At 56.2% G+C, this 15,514-nt stretch overlaps 1 protein-coding gene across 1 annotated transcript in view; it reads right to left on the bottom strand.

The window, feature by feature from the left end:
• Positions 1-3,652: 3,652 nt before the first annotated feature.
• SLC9A1 (solute carrier family 9 member A1) overlaps positions 3,653-15,514 on the bottom strand; it is a 51,116-nt gene continuing 39,254 nt past the window's right edge. The window contains exons 3-12 of the mRNA XM_059690650.1: positions 13,502-13,752; positions 12,512-12,729; positions 11,067-11,269; positions 9,277-9,366; positions 8,803-8,873; positions 8,510-8,683; positions 8,123-8,237; positions 7,907-8,008; positions 6,067-6,139; positions 3,653-5,470 (exon numbers count right to left, since the gene is read on the bottom strand). Of these exons, the coding sequence (XP_059546633.1) occupies positions 5,139-5,470; positions 6,067-6,139; positions 7,907-8,008; positions 8,123-8,237; positions 8,510-8,683; positions 8,803-8,873; positions 9,277-9,366; positions 11,067-11,269; positions 12,512-12,729; positions 13,502-13,752 (1,629 nt within the window). The 3' untranslated portion in view covers positions 3,653-5,138. The remainder of the gene's footprint in view (positions 5,471-6,066; positions 6,140-7,906; positions 8,009-8,122; positions 8,238-8,509; positions 8,684-8,802; positions 8,874-9,276; positions 9,367-11,066; positions 11,270-12,511; positions 12,730-13,501; positions 13,753-15,514) is intronic.

Genomic DNA, 15,514 nt, shown 5'->3' with positions numbered 1-15,514 from the left:
TCTTTGTCATTTTCACTGTCATTCTTTCAAGTGGACAGTGGAATTTTCCAGAGGCTATGTGAGATGTGTACAACAGACTGAATGCCAAAGCAGATTTGAGAATCTATCTGTCTTCTATTAAGCCAGATTCTAGAGAGATCTGCAAAAATGTCACATAATGCCACTTCTCACAATTTTTGTTTTGAAGTTGTTTTTCATTTAAAAGGTTATATTTGTATTAATCTGAAATGGGTTTATTAGTTTTAAATAAAATAATATTTTAAAGCTTTAATTTCTTTTTTAAAATTGAATTTATTGGAGCAACACTGGTTAATAAATTATGTAGGTTTCAGGTGTACAATTCTATAATACATCATCTGTATATTGCATTGTGTTCACCACCCCAAGTCAAGTTAAAGCTTTAACCTCTAATCCAGTAAAATACATATGACCCACATGGGAAACCCTTTGTAATTTTTAAGAGTATAAACAACGCGTGGGGCCCAAACTTTGAGAGCCACTGCTCTAGAGTGACCCGCTAGCTACCTATTGGCAGGCTGACCTCATTGCCCCCTTGTTTCATAAAAGGAACAGTTTTTGTTACCTCAGGCTAATAAATATGTATTCCAGATATGGACTTCCTGCCTGCAATGCTTCTGCACCATCACTTCTGGACTTTCCAGAATACCTGATTCATCACGATGCTACCCGCACATGCCTATCTTCATGATAGGGTGAAGGGCATACGGCCTCCCCCCTGGAACACACTGGACTTACAGTGTGGCCTGCCACTCAGAGCTGTTGACTGGACGGTCAGTACCAGCTTGGAGACACCACCTGCAAGGCTAGGTTATTGACGGCCAGGATGCAGTACACGCTTTAAATCTGGGGTGGGGAACCTTACTTCTGCCCAGGGCCATGTGGATATTTATAACATCATTCGAGGGCCATACGAAATGATCAACTTAAACATTAGCCGCTATAGTTGGTCAAACATTTGATTAACTCACCCTTAATGCCCTGGTAGGGCCAGAATGAATGATTTCATGGGCCGGGCGTTCCCACCCCTGCTTTAAACCAATGGCCAATATATGGCTCCACCTCTCTCACATCCAGAACACAGAGGCCCAGAGACCCTGGGGTAGAGATGGGGGAGGCTCTTCTCACTATTTTTCCAAGTAACCTACTGGAGAAATTTTTGTTTTCCATCCCCTCAACTTTGTGTTCAGTGGGTCTGAAGTCCTTGGTGCCCAAAGGAGGAATGCTTACTTCCCCCAGGGAACACAGATATGGTTTCTTAAACTGGAAGGTCTTCCCACTGGTCTTTTGTTGTTATTGTTGTTAATCCTCATAAAAGGATATTTTTTCCATTGATTTTTTGAGAGAGTGGAAGGGAAGGAGGGAGGTGGGGGAGAGAGAGAGAGAAATATTGATATGAGGGACACATCAATTGGTTGCCTCCTACACCCACCCTGACCAGGGTTGGGGATCGAACCCACAATCCAAGTATGTGCCTTTGAGAATCGAACCTGTGACTCTTTGGTGCTGACACTCTAACCACTGAAAAACGCTGGTCAGGGCCCCACTGGTCATTTTGAGCTTTGTATGTTACTGAATCAAAAGGCAGAGAGGGGTATTACCAGAAAGGCTGGGTAATCTGGATGACCAGAAGGAAAAATGGGGGGTGGGCAGGAAGGCTATGTCTGCATCCAGGATTTACTGGGTGCCTCTCAGATCTCCCAGTACAAATATGACAGTTATCAGGAAGCTTCACAACCAGACAAACCTTAGATCAATAAGAGCCCGAATTGCCTAGGAATAAAGGTTTAGGACACTCCACCAGGTAAAGAACCTAATAAGTGCTGGCCACTGGTAAGAGGAACATGGAGGGGGTGGAAGGACGATGCATAATTGCTCACTTAGACCTGTGACCAGATACAGCAGGGGCGCTATAGCAGGTTTTTGTTATTTCCTCCTCCTGTCTTATTGAAAGAGCCCTAGTGATGACTAAAGTTTTAAATTTGGCTCAAGGTGAGAATGACTGAAGGATAAGGATATGGTCAATGTGACAACAGGTCCTGTTGGAAATAAACTTTCTTTCCCTTCCATTTAAAAAAACGGAGGTGAAACTCATCCTATATAATAAAAGGGTAATATGCAAATTGACCGAACAGCAGAATGACCAGTTGCTATGACCCGCGCCGACCACCAGGGGGCAGATGCTCAACACAGGAGCTGCTCCCTGGTGGTCAGTGCGCTCCTACAGGGGGAGCACCATTGAGCCAGAAGCTGGGCTCACAGCTCACAGCTGGCAAGCACAGTGGCAGTGGTGGCAGCACTAAGGATGTCCAACTGACGGCTTAGGCCCATGGGGAGCAGGCCTAAGCCGTCAGTTGGACATCCCCCAAGGGCTCCCAGACTGCGAGAGGGCACAGGCCAGGCTGAGGGACACCCCGCCCCCCCGCACACACACACACACACTGTGCATGAATCTCGTGCACCAGGCCTCTAGTATAACATAAAGAGAACCATTTTAAAGTGAACAATCAGTGGCATTTAGTACCTTCACAAAGTTGTGCAAGCATCACCATAATCGATTTCCAAAACTTTTCCATCGCCCCAAACTGAAATTCTGTAGCCTCTGGGACATGAGCTTTGCATCTGAAGGGCAGAGTGGATGGTGGGGACACAAGAAATCGCTCTGCTCGGATACCCTGCTCCCCTCCAAGCCCATTCTCCCCTTGCTCCACTTCCTGGAAGGCTGACCCGTGTGGATTGAATTCAGTGAAACCACTCAGAGGCCTTTCATTCTGGCTTCCAGCTGGGTCTGGCCAAGGAGAGGCCCCAGCAGGATCCAAGGCAGAACACTTGTCCGGTGGGCCCATGCCTGGCAGGGGCTGCATTCTGCTCCCCAGGGCTGCGGCTCCAGCAGGGCAGCCCCCTCCCATGGTCACAGCTCTCTCCTTCACCCTTCAGGTACAGAGGTGGTAATGGCTTCCAGTAGTGTGAGCTCCCTGGGCACCCCCCTGGTGGGTCCCCTGCCCCTGCCCACACCCCTGTAAAGGATCCCTTAGTTGAAGGCTCTTCAGTATCCTTTGAGCATACCATCCGTTTCTTGGTGGGGCACCAACTGATAGAGAAATGGCATGGTCCCCCCCTACAGTCCTTGGCACTGAATACTTCCGATTTCATGGGTCAGATCAGCTCTGTACAGAGGCCCCAGGCTGGGCAAAGGGGACGCTTCCTGGGCAGCCCAGGTTCCAACACCCTGACGCAGCCACACTGGTCTTCTTGTTAGATCCTAGGGTGCTGGCTGTGCAGCTCCCAGTCAGAACACTGGGCAACACTCTAAAGCAGCCTTCACCTGTTAACCTCAGCTCGTTCTTAGGATATCACTTGGGAGAGTCCTCCTCACCACCCCCGCCTTTCATTCACAAACACACTGGGCTTCCCTGGTTTACATGAATGTTTCATGAATCTGCTCTCCCTGAGGCCGGGGCCGGGAGCGCTCTGCTCTGCCCACGCTGTGTCCCTGAAGCCTGGCACGCAGTCACAACCACAGCAGCAGCTGACGGGGACTGAGTGTTTCTCTGTGCCAGCCACTGAGCTAAGCCTTTCAGGTCCCCAGGCCACCCTCCGCCCCAAAGCCCGTTCCCAGGAAACAGCCCTCGACTCTATTAAAAACTCGTATGGATTTATTAGAATATGAAAAAATTTTGGTTTCTTCTGTACAGGCGGCAGAGCAGCAGCAGCTGTGGTGGCTTTGAACATGGCTGTCACGTCACCCTTACATGGTGACTCCTGCCCAAAACAGCACTTGCATGGAGAGGGGACAGATGAGCACCCGCTGCCCAGTCCACTGGGAAGAGGGACTCTGACTATTGCACGATCCTGGGGGAGTGACCCGGGGAGGACAGACACCACTCCCCCTGGGCCTGGCCATGGTAGCAGTGGGGATGGGAGTGTGTGCCTGTGGGCAAAGGCCCCTGGGAGCCTAGGACTCTGCCCCCCACCAGCCCCAGCTGGGTGGGCGATGCTCAGGGGAGGTCTGTTCCCCTGAGGTCTGGGCTCCACAGCCAGCTGGGTGCGGGGAACCTAAGAGGGAGAGGTTCCTGGGGCCGATGGGAGGGATGAGAGAAAGAACAGGCCAGCAGGACTGAGGGGCAGGCCCAAGAGCAAAGGACCAGACGGCCCAGCATCTGTGAATGGGAGAGGACCATGATTGGGTATGGGGGTTCACTTCTGAAATCAGGGTCTTGGGGCCACAGTTACGGGTCCAGGAGGTAGAGGACCAACTTGGGGAGTGTTGGGCAGACAGGCCCAAATGAGGGGGATTCTCTGGAGGAGGGCCATGCAGGTCAGGGGAGGCCCCCCAGCTCCCAGCAGCCCCTGCTCTGGTGGGAGAGTCTGTGGTGGGACAGGCATGGCCAGGGGCTTTGAAAATGTTTTACAAACAGGAATGGCCTCTGTGCAAACAGATCATACATGGAAGTGGGACAAACGAAACAGGTAAAAAGGCAGCACTGCCTGGAGCCCGTGATGGCCTCTCCTGACACCAGCCACCGAGCGCTCACTGGTCCCCGCGGAGCAATCTGGGAAGCGGTTACTCACGGTCCGAGGCGCCCCAGCTCCACACAGAGGAGCTCAGGGTGCAGCTCTGAGAAGGGGCGTGTCAGGGTCGCTGGCCAGGATGACAAAGCTGGCAGGGGGGTGGGTCAGCTATCTGCTCCCCTCATCTTTCCTCCGTTAATGAAGGGCCTGGCCTAGGCCAAGGGAGGCCTGGGTCCTTCCCTTCCCAGGCGGGACCCAGGCTGAGCCAGAGGCTCTTTGGTGAGAAACCAAGACTGGTTTGCATGAGGAGGTGACGGAGGAGGGGGGGGCACCGAGGTCCGGGAAACTCGAGGCCCTCCTCTGGGGATGGGAGAGAGCGGACAGGAAGGGGCAGGTCTGCTCACAGCCCAGCAGTTCTGCCCAATGGATGGGGAAGGCAGTTCTGGTGGTGGTGGCGGGGGGTGCTTCCCAGGAGGCAGGGGGAAGCCGTGCTGGGCCCAGCTGCCATGCAGGTCAGGAAGGAGGAGGGGAGGCCCCCCAGCTCCCAGCAGCCCCTGCTCTGGTGGGAGAGTCTTTGGTGGGACAGGCATGGCCCACTGGCCCCAGCGCTACTGCCCCTTGGGGATGAAAGGCTCTCCCTCCCCAGGCTCAGGGTGGGGGCCTGGGTCGCTGAGGCAGCGCTGTATCCTCTGGGAGCTGGGGCTGTCACTGGGCCCAGAGGTGAAGACGTCGTCAGTGCCGGGGGAAGGGGGCTCCTTGGTCCGTATCATGATGCCCCCGTCATCATCCTCCTCATCGGCCACCCTGGGGTCCCGGTTCAGCCCGAGGACCTTGCCCTTTAGCTCCTCATTCACCAGGTCCACAGACTCGGGCGACTGCGGGGAGGCGGGGTCGATGGTGATGACTGGCAAGTCAGCCTTCGGCTCATAGGCCAGCGGGTCTGGGGACCAAGAACAAGGCACAGTTGGCTTCTGCCCCTGAGCCCTGCCCAGCATGCGCCCAAGCTCTCCCGTGCCAGCCGCTCCCACAGAGCCCCTGCGAGGGCAGCAATCCTGGTGTCTCGGGATTACTCCTCGTGGGCCGTTATGAACCCTCATCAGATAGTCGATCATCCCGTCTGGGACCGCAAAGGCAGGGCCGTGTTCCTCTCCTCACACCGGGGCTCCCATGCATGTTCCCCGTCAGACCAAGAATTAGGGCTCCTTCCTGAGTCACTGACACCCCGGGGGCCCAGGCCTAAGAGAAGGTCCGCCCTCGCTTCCTCCACCTGGTGGAGGTCCCAATGGTGCAGACCCCTCCTGCTCCCCTGCCAGGCACCCAGCTCCCCGCACAGACCTCACCGTCAGCCCACGTGGAGCACCTCTGTCCCTGGGGGAGGGGGAGGGAGGGCCATCCCCCGCCTCCACTGGATGTAGGAGGAGCTCAAGACTTGGGAGGAGGTCAGTGAAGGAGAAGCCTGTCCTCCTTGCTGGCTCTGGAAGGCCCTGAGTGCCCAGCCGCCAGGCCCCTTGCCAGGCACCCTGGGCCCTGCCTTACCTGAGCCGATGCGGGCCCGAGACATGGTAGGCGAGTCCAGTTTGTGGGCCGGCACCGTCAGGTAGTTGTTGATCTGACAGAAAGAGCAGACAGGTGTGAGCTCAGGCAACCTCTCTAACGGCCCTGGAGGCTAATGGCCACAGGCGTGCTTGGGCACCCGCTCCCCCCTGGCAATTCCTCATTAGGCTGTGCCACGCTGGCACTTCAGGGGTTCCTGGGGGCTTGGCCCAGGCTCCCCTCAAGCTATGCAATCTCCTGGGTGGCCCTGAACCTCCTGCGCTGCCCTGCCTTTCCCATGGTGCCACTGTCCCGGTCTAGCTCCAGCCACACCTACCCGCGAGGTACAGATCCATAAAGTCAACTCAGGAGCGGACACCCGGGTCCTGGATGGCCCCCAGGCATCGCAATGCCACATGTTGGAATGAACTCGGTTTCTTACCTCCCCTCATAACCTTATTCCTTTCTTGGCTTCCCCTGTCACAGCCACCACTCCCACCTACCCCAATCAGAAGGCTAGACGTGACCCCTGACTCCTCTTCCTCTTCCTTCAGCCCACCTCAAACTGATGACCAAGTCTTACTAGTTCCCCCTCCTAAATGCCCCTTGACCCCGGCTGGTGTTGCTCAGTGGTTGAACCTTGACCTATGAACCAAGAGATCCCTGGTTTGATTCCCCATCAGGGCACATGCCCGGGCTGCAACTCGATCCCCAGTAGGGGGCATGCAGGAGGCAGCCAATCGATGTTTCTCTCTCATTGATGTTTCTGTCCCTCTTCCCCTCTCCCCTCCTCTCTCTCTAAAAGTCAATAAAAACATATTAAAAAATAAATGTCTCTTGAATCTACCCACTCCTTTCCATCTCCCCCTGCCACCACCCTAATCTGGGTTGCCTCCACCCCTCCCCATGTCACTCCCTTACACAGAACCCTTCATGGCTCTCCATGCTTGTAGAATAAAGCCCAAACTGTACTCCATTAACAATCTTCCTTGAAAGCTGAATCCTCTGTTTCCTTTTTAAAATATTATTTTTTAAAATTTTTTTACATTTTTATTGATTTCAGAGAGGAAGGAAGGGGAGAGCTAGAAACATCGATGATGAGAGAGAACCACTGATTGGCTACCTCCTGCATACCCCCTACTAGGGATCGAGCCCGAAACCTGGGCATGTGCCCCTGACTGGAATCGAACCTGGGACCCTTCAGTCCACAGGCCAACACTCTATCCACTGAGCCAAACCAGCGAGGGCTGAACCCTCTGTTTCTAGAATGGGCCACATTCTGTGATTGGGAACTTATGCACATGTTCTTCCTTCTGCCTGGACCTTCCTTGGCCCACACTCCCCCCATCGTGGCTCTGATTCCTAAGCTTACCCCACGCCCTCCCTCGAGGCCCCTTGCACTTCCTGTCCTACATGGGCCTCTGGTGAGAAGTTTCGTAAGGGAGGGACTGGGCTGACTCACTCGGATTCACAGAGGCTTAGCCCTTAAAGGCCACTCAACAAATGTTTCCTGAATGAATGAATGAATGAATGAATGAGGTGTGCCTTGCTTTGTGATTCTGGGCACCTGTCTTTTCCCTGGGCCTTAGTTTTCTCACAAGAAAAAGAGGAGTCAAAGCACAGGTGCCGGAGGATGTGATGAGGGGCCTGTCTCTTCACTGCCCCTAGCGGGGGGAAGGCTTTCTGGAACCCGCCCTGCGCTCAGCTTTCAGCTTTCGAAACAGGTGGGGAAGGCAGAGAAACAAGACCCCAGATCAGAGCGCTCTGTGTGCACACGGGCTTAGGGACGAGGATGCAGGAGGAAGGGCCGGGGAGAGGAAGGAGCCACTCGTCCTGGACGCACCCTCTGCTCCAGCTGCCGGGCCTTCTGTCTCCGGAGCAGCATCTGGTTCCAGGCCTCCTCGTAGGGGTCTGCCACCAGCGTGTGTCTGTTGTAAGACCGCAGCTGCGGAAGGAACAGCTGTCAGGCGGGGCGCCCGGACAGGTGCGGGGCAGGGCTGGAGCCGCCGGGGGCAGAGGGGCTCCTGTCCGGAAGGGGGTGGCGGGAGCAGCCCCTCACCCGCTGCCTGGTCTTCTGCAAGTTGTTCCTCAGGATTTTTCGAATCTCCTCCTCCTTGTCCTTGGAGAGTGCTGGCAGGATGCGCTCAGCAGGCAGGTTCTTGGGGTGGATGTTCCTGGGACAACACGACACAGGTTAGGTCCCCAAGAAAATGCCTGTGACCCTGGAGCCTTCGGGGCTGGGCCGGAAGAAAGCCACTCAGGGGAAGGCCTGGGTGGGTGGGCAGAGCCCCAGGTCCTCAGTGTGACCCTGCAGCTCTCACCAGCCCGGGCAGGATGACAGAGGGGCCTTGCTCACCGCCCCCGGCCCCAGCGTGGCCTGCTCCAGGTTGGTGTTGAGGGGGTTAGTGCGGGTGCAGAACCTGCCAGGTTGGCCACTAGCACTCACTGCATGGAGACGGTGGAGACAGCAGAGGGGATCTTGCCTATGCCACCACTTTCCACCAGCTCAATAGCCTGCTTCATCTCCATCTTGTGGTAGAAAGCGATGAGCTGGGGCTCCTTGGAGCGCTCGCCGGCTATCAGGCACTTCTTCACATACTTCTTGTTAAACCGGTTGAGCCTGGGGGGAGAAGGGAAAAGGTGGATGGAGCCAGCTCCTCGGGGTGGGGTGACACCCAGGCCCTGGGAGACCCTTACCTGCCCCTCCCCACCCACGTACCCACCAGGCCTGCCACCTACTTGTCCTTCCAGTGGTGGTGGCCGTAGTGGCCACAGATGTCCTCGATGCCTGTCAGAAGGTGGTCCAGGAACTGAAACGGGCCCAGGGCCAGGTCAAGCCTCACTACTGGGCTCTTTCCCTACCAAGACTTCTGAGGAGGCCCCCCCACCTTCAAAACCAGTGCTTCTCTGCTCAGGTTAGCCCTGTAGTTCCAGAAGCAGCCAGGAGGTGGTGCCCATACCGCACTCATCCTGAACCCCAGTGGCACCTCAAACCCTCTGCCGCCGAGGCATGGCTGAACTCCCTTCTCTGAACCCACCTGGGCCTGAGGCTCCCTCCTCAGGCTCCCAGCTGCTCATACTACACCTCCCTTTGACCTGTGACCTCAAGAGGCTCAAGGACCACCTGGTCCTGGGATAAGGGCCAAGGCATGGACTCAAGGACTAGCTACTCCCCAAACTTTCTCCTGCAACCGAGGGCCCAGCTTCCAGTACCTGCGTGTGGATCTCCTCGTTGATGGAGCGCTTCGTTTCCTGCTTTTTCTTCACAGCCAAAAGGTCTACCAGGGGCCGAATGGTCATACCCTAGGGGCAGGTGGGTGTCAGGCCTCCATGCAGCCTCCCATCTCCCCGGGGTCCCCGGAGGCCGGCATGCCCTCTGCTCCAAGGCCCCCAAGATCTCAACCTCCATGTGATCATTCCTATAAAGGCAGGTCCCCAAGCCCGGCTCTTCCTGAAGACAGCCAGAGGTCTGAGAGCCCACCCAGCCACATGGCTCACACGGGTCACCTAGCCCAGGCCAGGGGTCGAGGGCCTGGGGTGAAGTGTGGGCTCCACCACAGGCGTGTTCTTCAACCCCAAGAAGGCTAATGGGGAGGACCACCTGGGCTCGGCCTCCCTGGCGGGACTGTGGCCGAGGGGCACCAAGCAGTGGCAGCAGCAGCAGCTAAGTGAACTGCGCACTGCCTGTGCCAGAGCCGGTTGTTTTACTAGGATTAGCTCCTTAACGCCTACAGCGCCCACAAGGGGGAGGTTCTTTCACTCTCCCCGTTTCACAGATGAGGAAACTGAAGTTCGGGGGTTAAGTAACTTTCTAAGGTCTCACAGAAGTAGTAGAGCTGGATTCAAACCACCTCAATGCTGCCTTCATTGAAAATGGACTTGATAAGCCATTAGCATACACAACTGCAAAGGCAAGGTGATAAAATATTTTTGAGATGTAAGCAGGGCAAGAGGACAAAAGAGGCAGCCCCGTCTCCTCTTAAATCAGGAAGTAAGTGCCACCCCAAGGCTTCCTCTACATTTTCTCCTCCTGGGCAGGCGATGATGCTTGCCAGGATCCGAGTCCCAGGAAGACGGAGGGGATGGCAGGGTCTCGGAGGCACAGACAGTATTTTCTCACTTGCCCACGGTCACAGGTCAGGTAAGGTGCTCACACCATCCCAGGCGGGGCTTGCGTGGGGACTAGAAGCAGGGCCGGGGAGGGCTCTCAGCTAAGCCTGGGTCATTCAAATGACAGAAACCACTGCCCAGCGAGCGGGAAGGATTCTTCAGGATCACCTCGTCCAGGGGTCCTCAAACTACGGCCCGCGGGCCACATGCAAACACAAATATTGTATTTGTTCCCGTTTTGTTTTTTCACTTCAAAATAAGATATGTGCAGTGTGCACAGGAATTTGTTCATAGTGGTTTTTTTTTTTAAACTATAGTCCAGCCCTCCAACGGTCTGAGGGACAGTGAACTGGCCCCCTGTTTAAAAAGTTTGAGGACCCCTGATCTAGTCCAATCCCCTCACTTCAACGATGGGGAACTGAGAGCCAGAAATGGGAGGAGGGTCTTTCCCAGGGTCACGCAGACAGCAGCAGAGCTTGGGCTGACTCCAGACCTCCTGCTGCCTGGCTCAGCAACCTTTCCAATTCCCTGTGTTCCCATCTTACAGATGCAGAAACTGAGACCCTAAGATATTAAGTCACTTCCCTAAAGCCCTATAATGAGCAGCGTGGGCCTGCTAACTGTACCTACTTCTCTCCCACTGGGTTCCTAAGTTAGGCAGCATGCTCACTCCTTTATACTCCGATTGGTCACGTCACAATGACTCATCACAATTCCCCCTTAACAACTGAGGAACCTGAAGCCCAGAAAGGAGGAGTGGCTTGCCCAAGGTTGTGAAGCAAGCTATTGGTGGAGCTGGGACTAGAACCGGTGGCCCCCTCTTGGGTCACATGCTTCCTCTTTCCACTGGCAGAGTCGGGTCCCTGGCAGGGCTGCTCCACCCTGTCCAGCACCTGCACAAACACGGTGAAGAAGATGACGGTGATGATGGCAGTGAGGAACAGGTCGCACATGGGGAAGTGCTTCTTGTCCAGCAGGTAGCCCAGGGAGAAGGCGATGGCCCCTCGCAGGCCCCCGTAGGCGATGATGAACTGGTCCTTGGGCGTCAGCTTCACGATGCGGAACTTGTTGATGAACCAGGTCAGGCCCAGCACACCTGCCGGGGGAGGAAGAAGAGGGGTCAGCTGTCTCCAGCCCCTCCTGGCTTCCTGTCTGCAGGAAGCCTCCACTGGTAAGCCCCACCCAGTTCACTCATTTCCTGGGCCCCTCAGCCCAGGGTGCTCTGACTCCTTCAATCCAAGAGCTGGGTGGATTCTTAAAGGGCCCCCCAACCTGGATGTATTGTAGAGACATCAAAGAGGCCTCCAGTGGCCAAAGGTTGGGAGGAGGATGGGAAAGAGATGAAACAGGGTGAAACCTATTAAATAAATATGATGGGAATATGGGGTCTACTTTTCTCTGGTTTGAGATTTTCCATAATAAAAAATTACACAATGCAGAGTCTGGGTCCAACCTCAACCCTCAGAATCTGTGGAGGACGGAGCAGTGGACTAGGGGTTCTAAACAGTGCACCAGGGAACCGTGACGCCCCAGGCTCAGGACCACGGGCCTAACCGCGGAGCGGAGTCAGTGAGGTGCAGGGCGAGGAAGCAGCAGCCGCCGAGGGAGGTGCGTCTGGAAAGTGTGAGCACCCGAGGCCCAAGGCCCGGCCCGTGTGCAGCCCCAGTGGCAGCGCAGCTTTGCAGGAGCTGAAGTCACCTGCGCCATGGACGGCACGGGGACACTCGCGGACCCGGTGGTGTGTGCCTCAGTTCCTTCCTCAGATCCAACAGGCCCAGAACCGCGGGGTCCCTGAGGCCCCTCCACTCCGACACACCCTGACTGTCTCCCCAGAGATCAGACTTGTTCCCCGAGGGACGGGCACAGCCTCAGTCCTGCAGAGAGGAGGACTGGGGGAGGACTGGGGAAGCCCTGCCGTCCGGCTGTGCTGGGAACAGCCAGGCACCAACCCGGGCCCCTACACATGCACACACACGCACGCACGCACGCACTAACACACATACACGCACTAACACACACACGCACACACATACACACGCACGCACTAACACACACTAACACACTAACACACATGCACACACACGCACACACTAACACACGCATGCACATGCACACACCAACACATACACACGCACACACACATACACATGCACGCACTAACACACACTAACACACATACACGCGCGCGCACACACTGACATATGCACACTAACACACACGAACGCAATAACACATGCACACGTATGCACTAACACATGAATGCACTAACACACACACACACACACACACACACACACACACACACACACCTCCCCTGGCTCCGGCCCGGGGACCTCACCCAGCACTCGGGCGATGAGGCAGAAGAGCAGGGTGCTGATGACAAAGGTCCAGTTCCAGTGGTGGGAGCCGGCCACGGTGGAGACGCCGAGGAAGATGAAGATGAGGGTCTCACTGACACTGCTCCACATCTTCAGAAAATACTTGATGGTTGTGTGGGACTTGTGGGAGATGTTGGCCTCCACGTAGGGGCGCATCACCACTCCCGAGGCAATGAGTCTGGGGGTGGGGAAGAGCAGGGTTCAGGGTCGGAGCCGAGCTGCACCCTCCCAGAGCCCCTCTGCTGCCGGAGGCTGACAGCGGTCTGTTGACTGAGCTGCTCTTATGGGCTTTCCACACCTGCTCTCAATCCTCTTAACCCCGCATACTCTTGTACTTTATAAGATGAGGGAAACTAAGTCGCCTGCCCACTGTCACACGGCGGGTGAGTGACAGAGCTAAGACACAAACTAAGGTCTGACCAACTCCAAAGCCTGTGCCTTGTCCCGATGCCACGGTGCCTCTCTGCCTGCCTCACAGGCATCACTGACACCTGTCCGTGGTTGGGGTTTACTCCCACACCTGGGCCCACGGGCCCAGCTTTCTCCCTCTCACCCCGAATCCCGCAGTCCAGCTCCACCTCTGCACTTCCAAAGTCCTCCCCTACCGGGAACACCTCTGCATCTCCCTGTCTCTGACTTCAAGACCCAGCTGAGGCCTCAGGACTCCCGGCCTCCTCCCTTCAATTGCAGCCTTGAGCCTCCTGGCTGGGCTGCTGAGGGGAACAGCTACAACCAAGGGGCTTCCTTTGAGACAAATAAGGGGAAAAAGTAGCAAGGCTGGACTCCCCAGAACTTTAAGGTCAGTGCTTCCAGGGGTGGTTCCAGGGCCTGGAGCCCGGCGCTCCATCTCCTCCCTGGAGTTGGAGGCTGAGCCCTGGGGAGCTCCCCTGTGACCCTACGGGCCCAGGGAATCCAAGTGGGGGGCCTCCCCGTGCCACGCCCAGACTCACGCCATGATGCCCGACAGGTGGAAGAGCTCAGCCGACAGGTAGGCCATGTAGCTGTAGAGGAAGACGAAGAGCGGCTCGATGACACGAATGTGGGCAGTGAATCGGGAGGTGAAGGCGGCGATGACCCCGTAGACCACGCCCACAAAGACCCCGCCCAGGGACACCACGAAGAAGCTCAGGAAGCCGAGGACGATGTCCACGATGCCCACGCGGTCATAGTTGGCAAACTCCTCAAAGAGGTGATACAGGACCTGCAGAAGGTAGGAGGCTGGTCGGCAGGAGGGCGGGGTCCTGCCCAAGGCTCCCTGGGGTCGGACCAGTGTGACCCCATCCCCGTCATGACCATGGCCACAAGAAGAGGCCACATGGTAACGGAGAAACCCTCATGCCGACAGGTGCTCAGGGGACCTTGCTTGGCCCTGCAGTGCCCAGCTGGTTATGAGGGGGGCTCGGAAGCCCACCTCTGGGCTGGGCTCGGGCTCTGCTGCTCCCTAGAGGAGTCACGAGGCAGACTGTTCAGTCTCCCTGTGCTCGTTTTCCTCTCCACAAAGTGGGGTAATAGGACCAACCTCACAGGGCTGCTGTGAGGGCTAAACTAGTTAATAAAGGCAGAATGCCCAGATCCGCACCAGTGACAGTGTTAGCTGCGCCTGGCACTGCTCTGTGGGCCTCTCACTGTGTGATCTGGGCAGATCAGGACCCTCCTTCAGCATAAAGCAGGGAGGGTTCAGACAATGAACTACAACAGGACTTCTTAACCTCTGACCCTTTCTGAACATACATATGGCCAGGCCGTACCCTGCCTGGACTCTCTGCCGGGGGTGGGGTGGGGCGTGGGAGGGGCGGACAGAAATCTCTACTCAACAAGCTCCGCAGGTGGTTGTGATGAACAGCCAGGTTCAGATGAGAGGTTCTCTAAGGCAGCCCCACCTCCTGGACTGGGAATAAACAGTCGCTGTAACACTTCGGTCAGATGCCCAAGTGGCACTTCAGACACTGTGGAGCCCTTTGACGGTGGTCACCCTGCTTGGCGCACAACAGCCCTACGAGGCAGGCGGGCCACGGGTGCCTGCCCCTCGCTAACGGGGGCTCAGAGCGGCCCGAGCCCGGGGGCAGCAGAACTGGGCCCAGAACTAGTTCCCTAGCAGGTTCAGCTTTGAGGTTCTGCCCCCTCTCAGGTGCTGGCTCCCTGACCTGTTCCTAGACAGGTGCTAGGAGACCAGGTAGGAAGTTTCCAGACAAGGGGGCTGCGAGGATCCCCGAGAGGAGACCCTCCAAAGCTCCTAGTACCTGGGCAGCACCTGGAGGCAGGGAGGGGGTGGGGACTTGCTCTGAGACCGAGCAGCTCAGAGGCAGCCTTCAGGTTTACTGTCTGGGAATCGAGGCACTCACGTCCCACCCAGAGCTCCAGAAAGGGCCCAAGCCGGAGTCAGGGCAGGTCAGCAGCAGACGGCAGGTACGTTCTCAGCTCCGGGCTACCTAACCTCCCTCCCAGCCTGGAGCTCTTCATGGTCCTCAGGGTATACTGCTGGGGCCAATGGGGTGGGTGGAGAGGACAAGGTCCTCCTTTCCGGCCTGGCATCACTGCCACTGGGACTAGGGAGGCGGTGGAGCATAGTGGTAAGCACCTGGGCTCTGGACTCAGACTGTAGATTTGAACCTTGGCCACATCCCTTATCAGAGAATGTGACCTTGGATGAGTTAGGTAACCTCTCAGTGTCTAAGTTTCCTCAGTAAAACAATGGGCAGAGCCCAGCCGGCGTGGCTCAGTGGCTGAGCATTGACCTATGAACTAGGAGGTGAAGGTTCGATTCCCAGTCTGGGCACATGCCCAGGTTGCGGGCTTCATCCCCAGTGTGGGGCACGCATGAGGCAGCCAATCAATGATTCTCTCTCATCGTTGACATTGCTATCTCTCGCTACCTCTCTGAAAAAAAATTTTTTTTTTAAATATTTTTTAATGGGCATAACAACAGCGCCCACCTCATGTTTCTGTGCAGATTGGATGAGGCA

The sequence above is a fragment of the Myotis daubentonii genome, chromosome 3 (genome assembly GCF_963259705.1).
Source record: "Myotis daubentonii chromosome 3, mMyoDau2.1, whole genome shotgun sequence".
Lineage (NCBI taxonomy): Eukaryota > Metazoa > Chordata > Mammalia > Chiroptera > Vespertilionidae > Myotis > Myotis daubentonii.
This window is presented reverse-complemented; position numbering and strand designations above follow the sequence as displayed.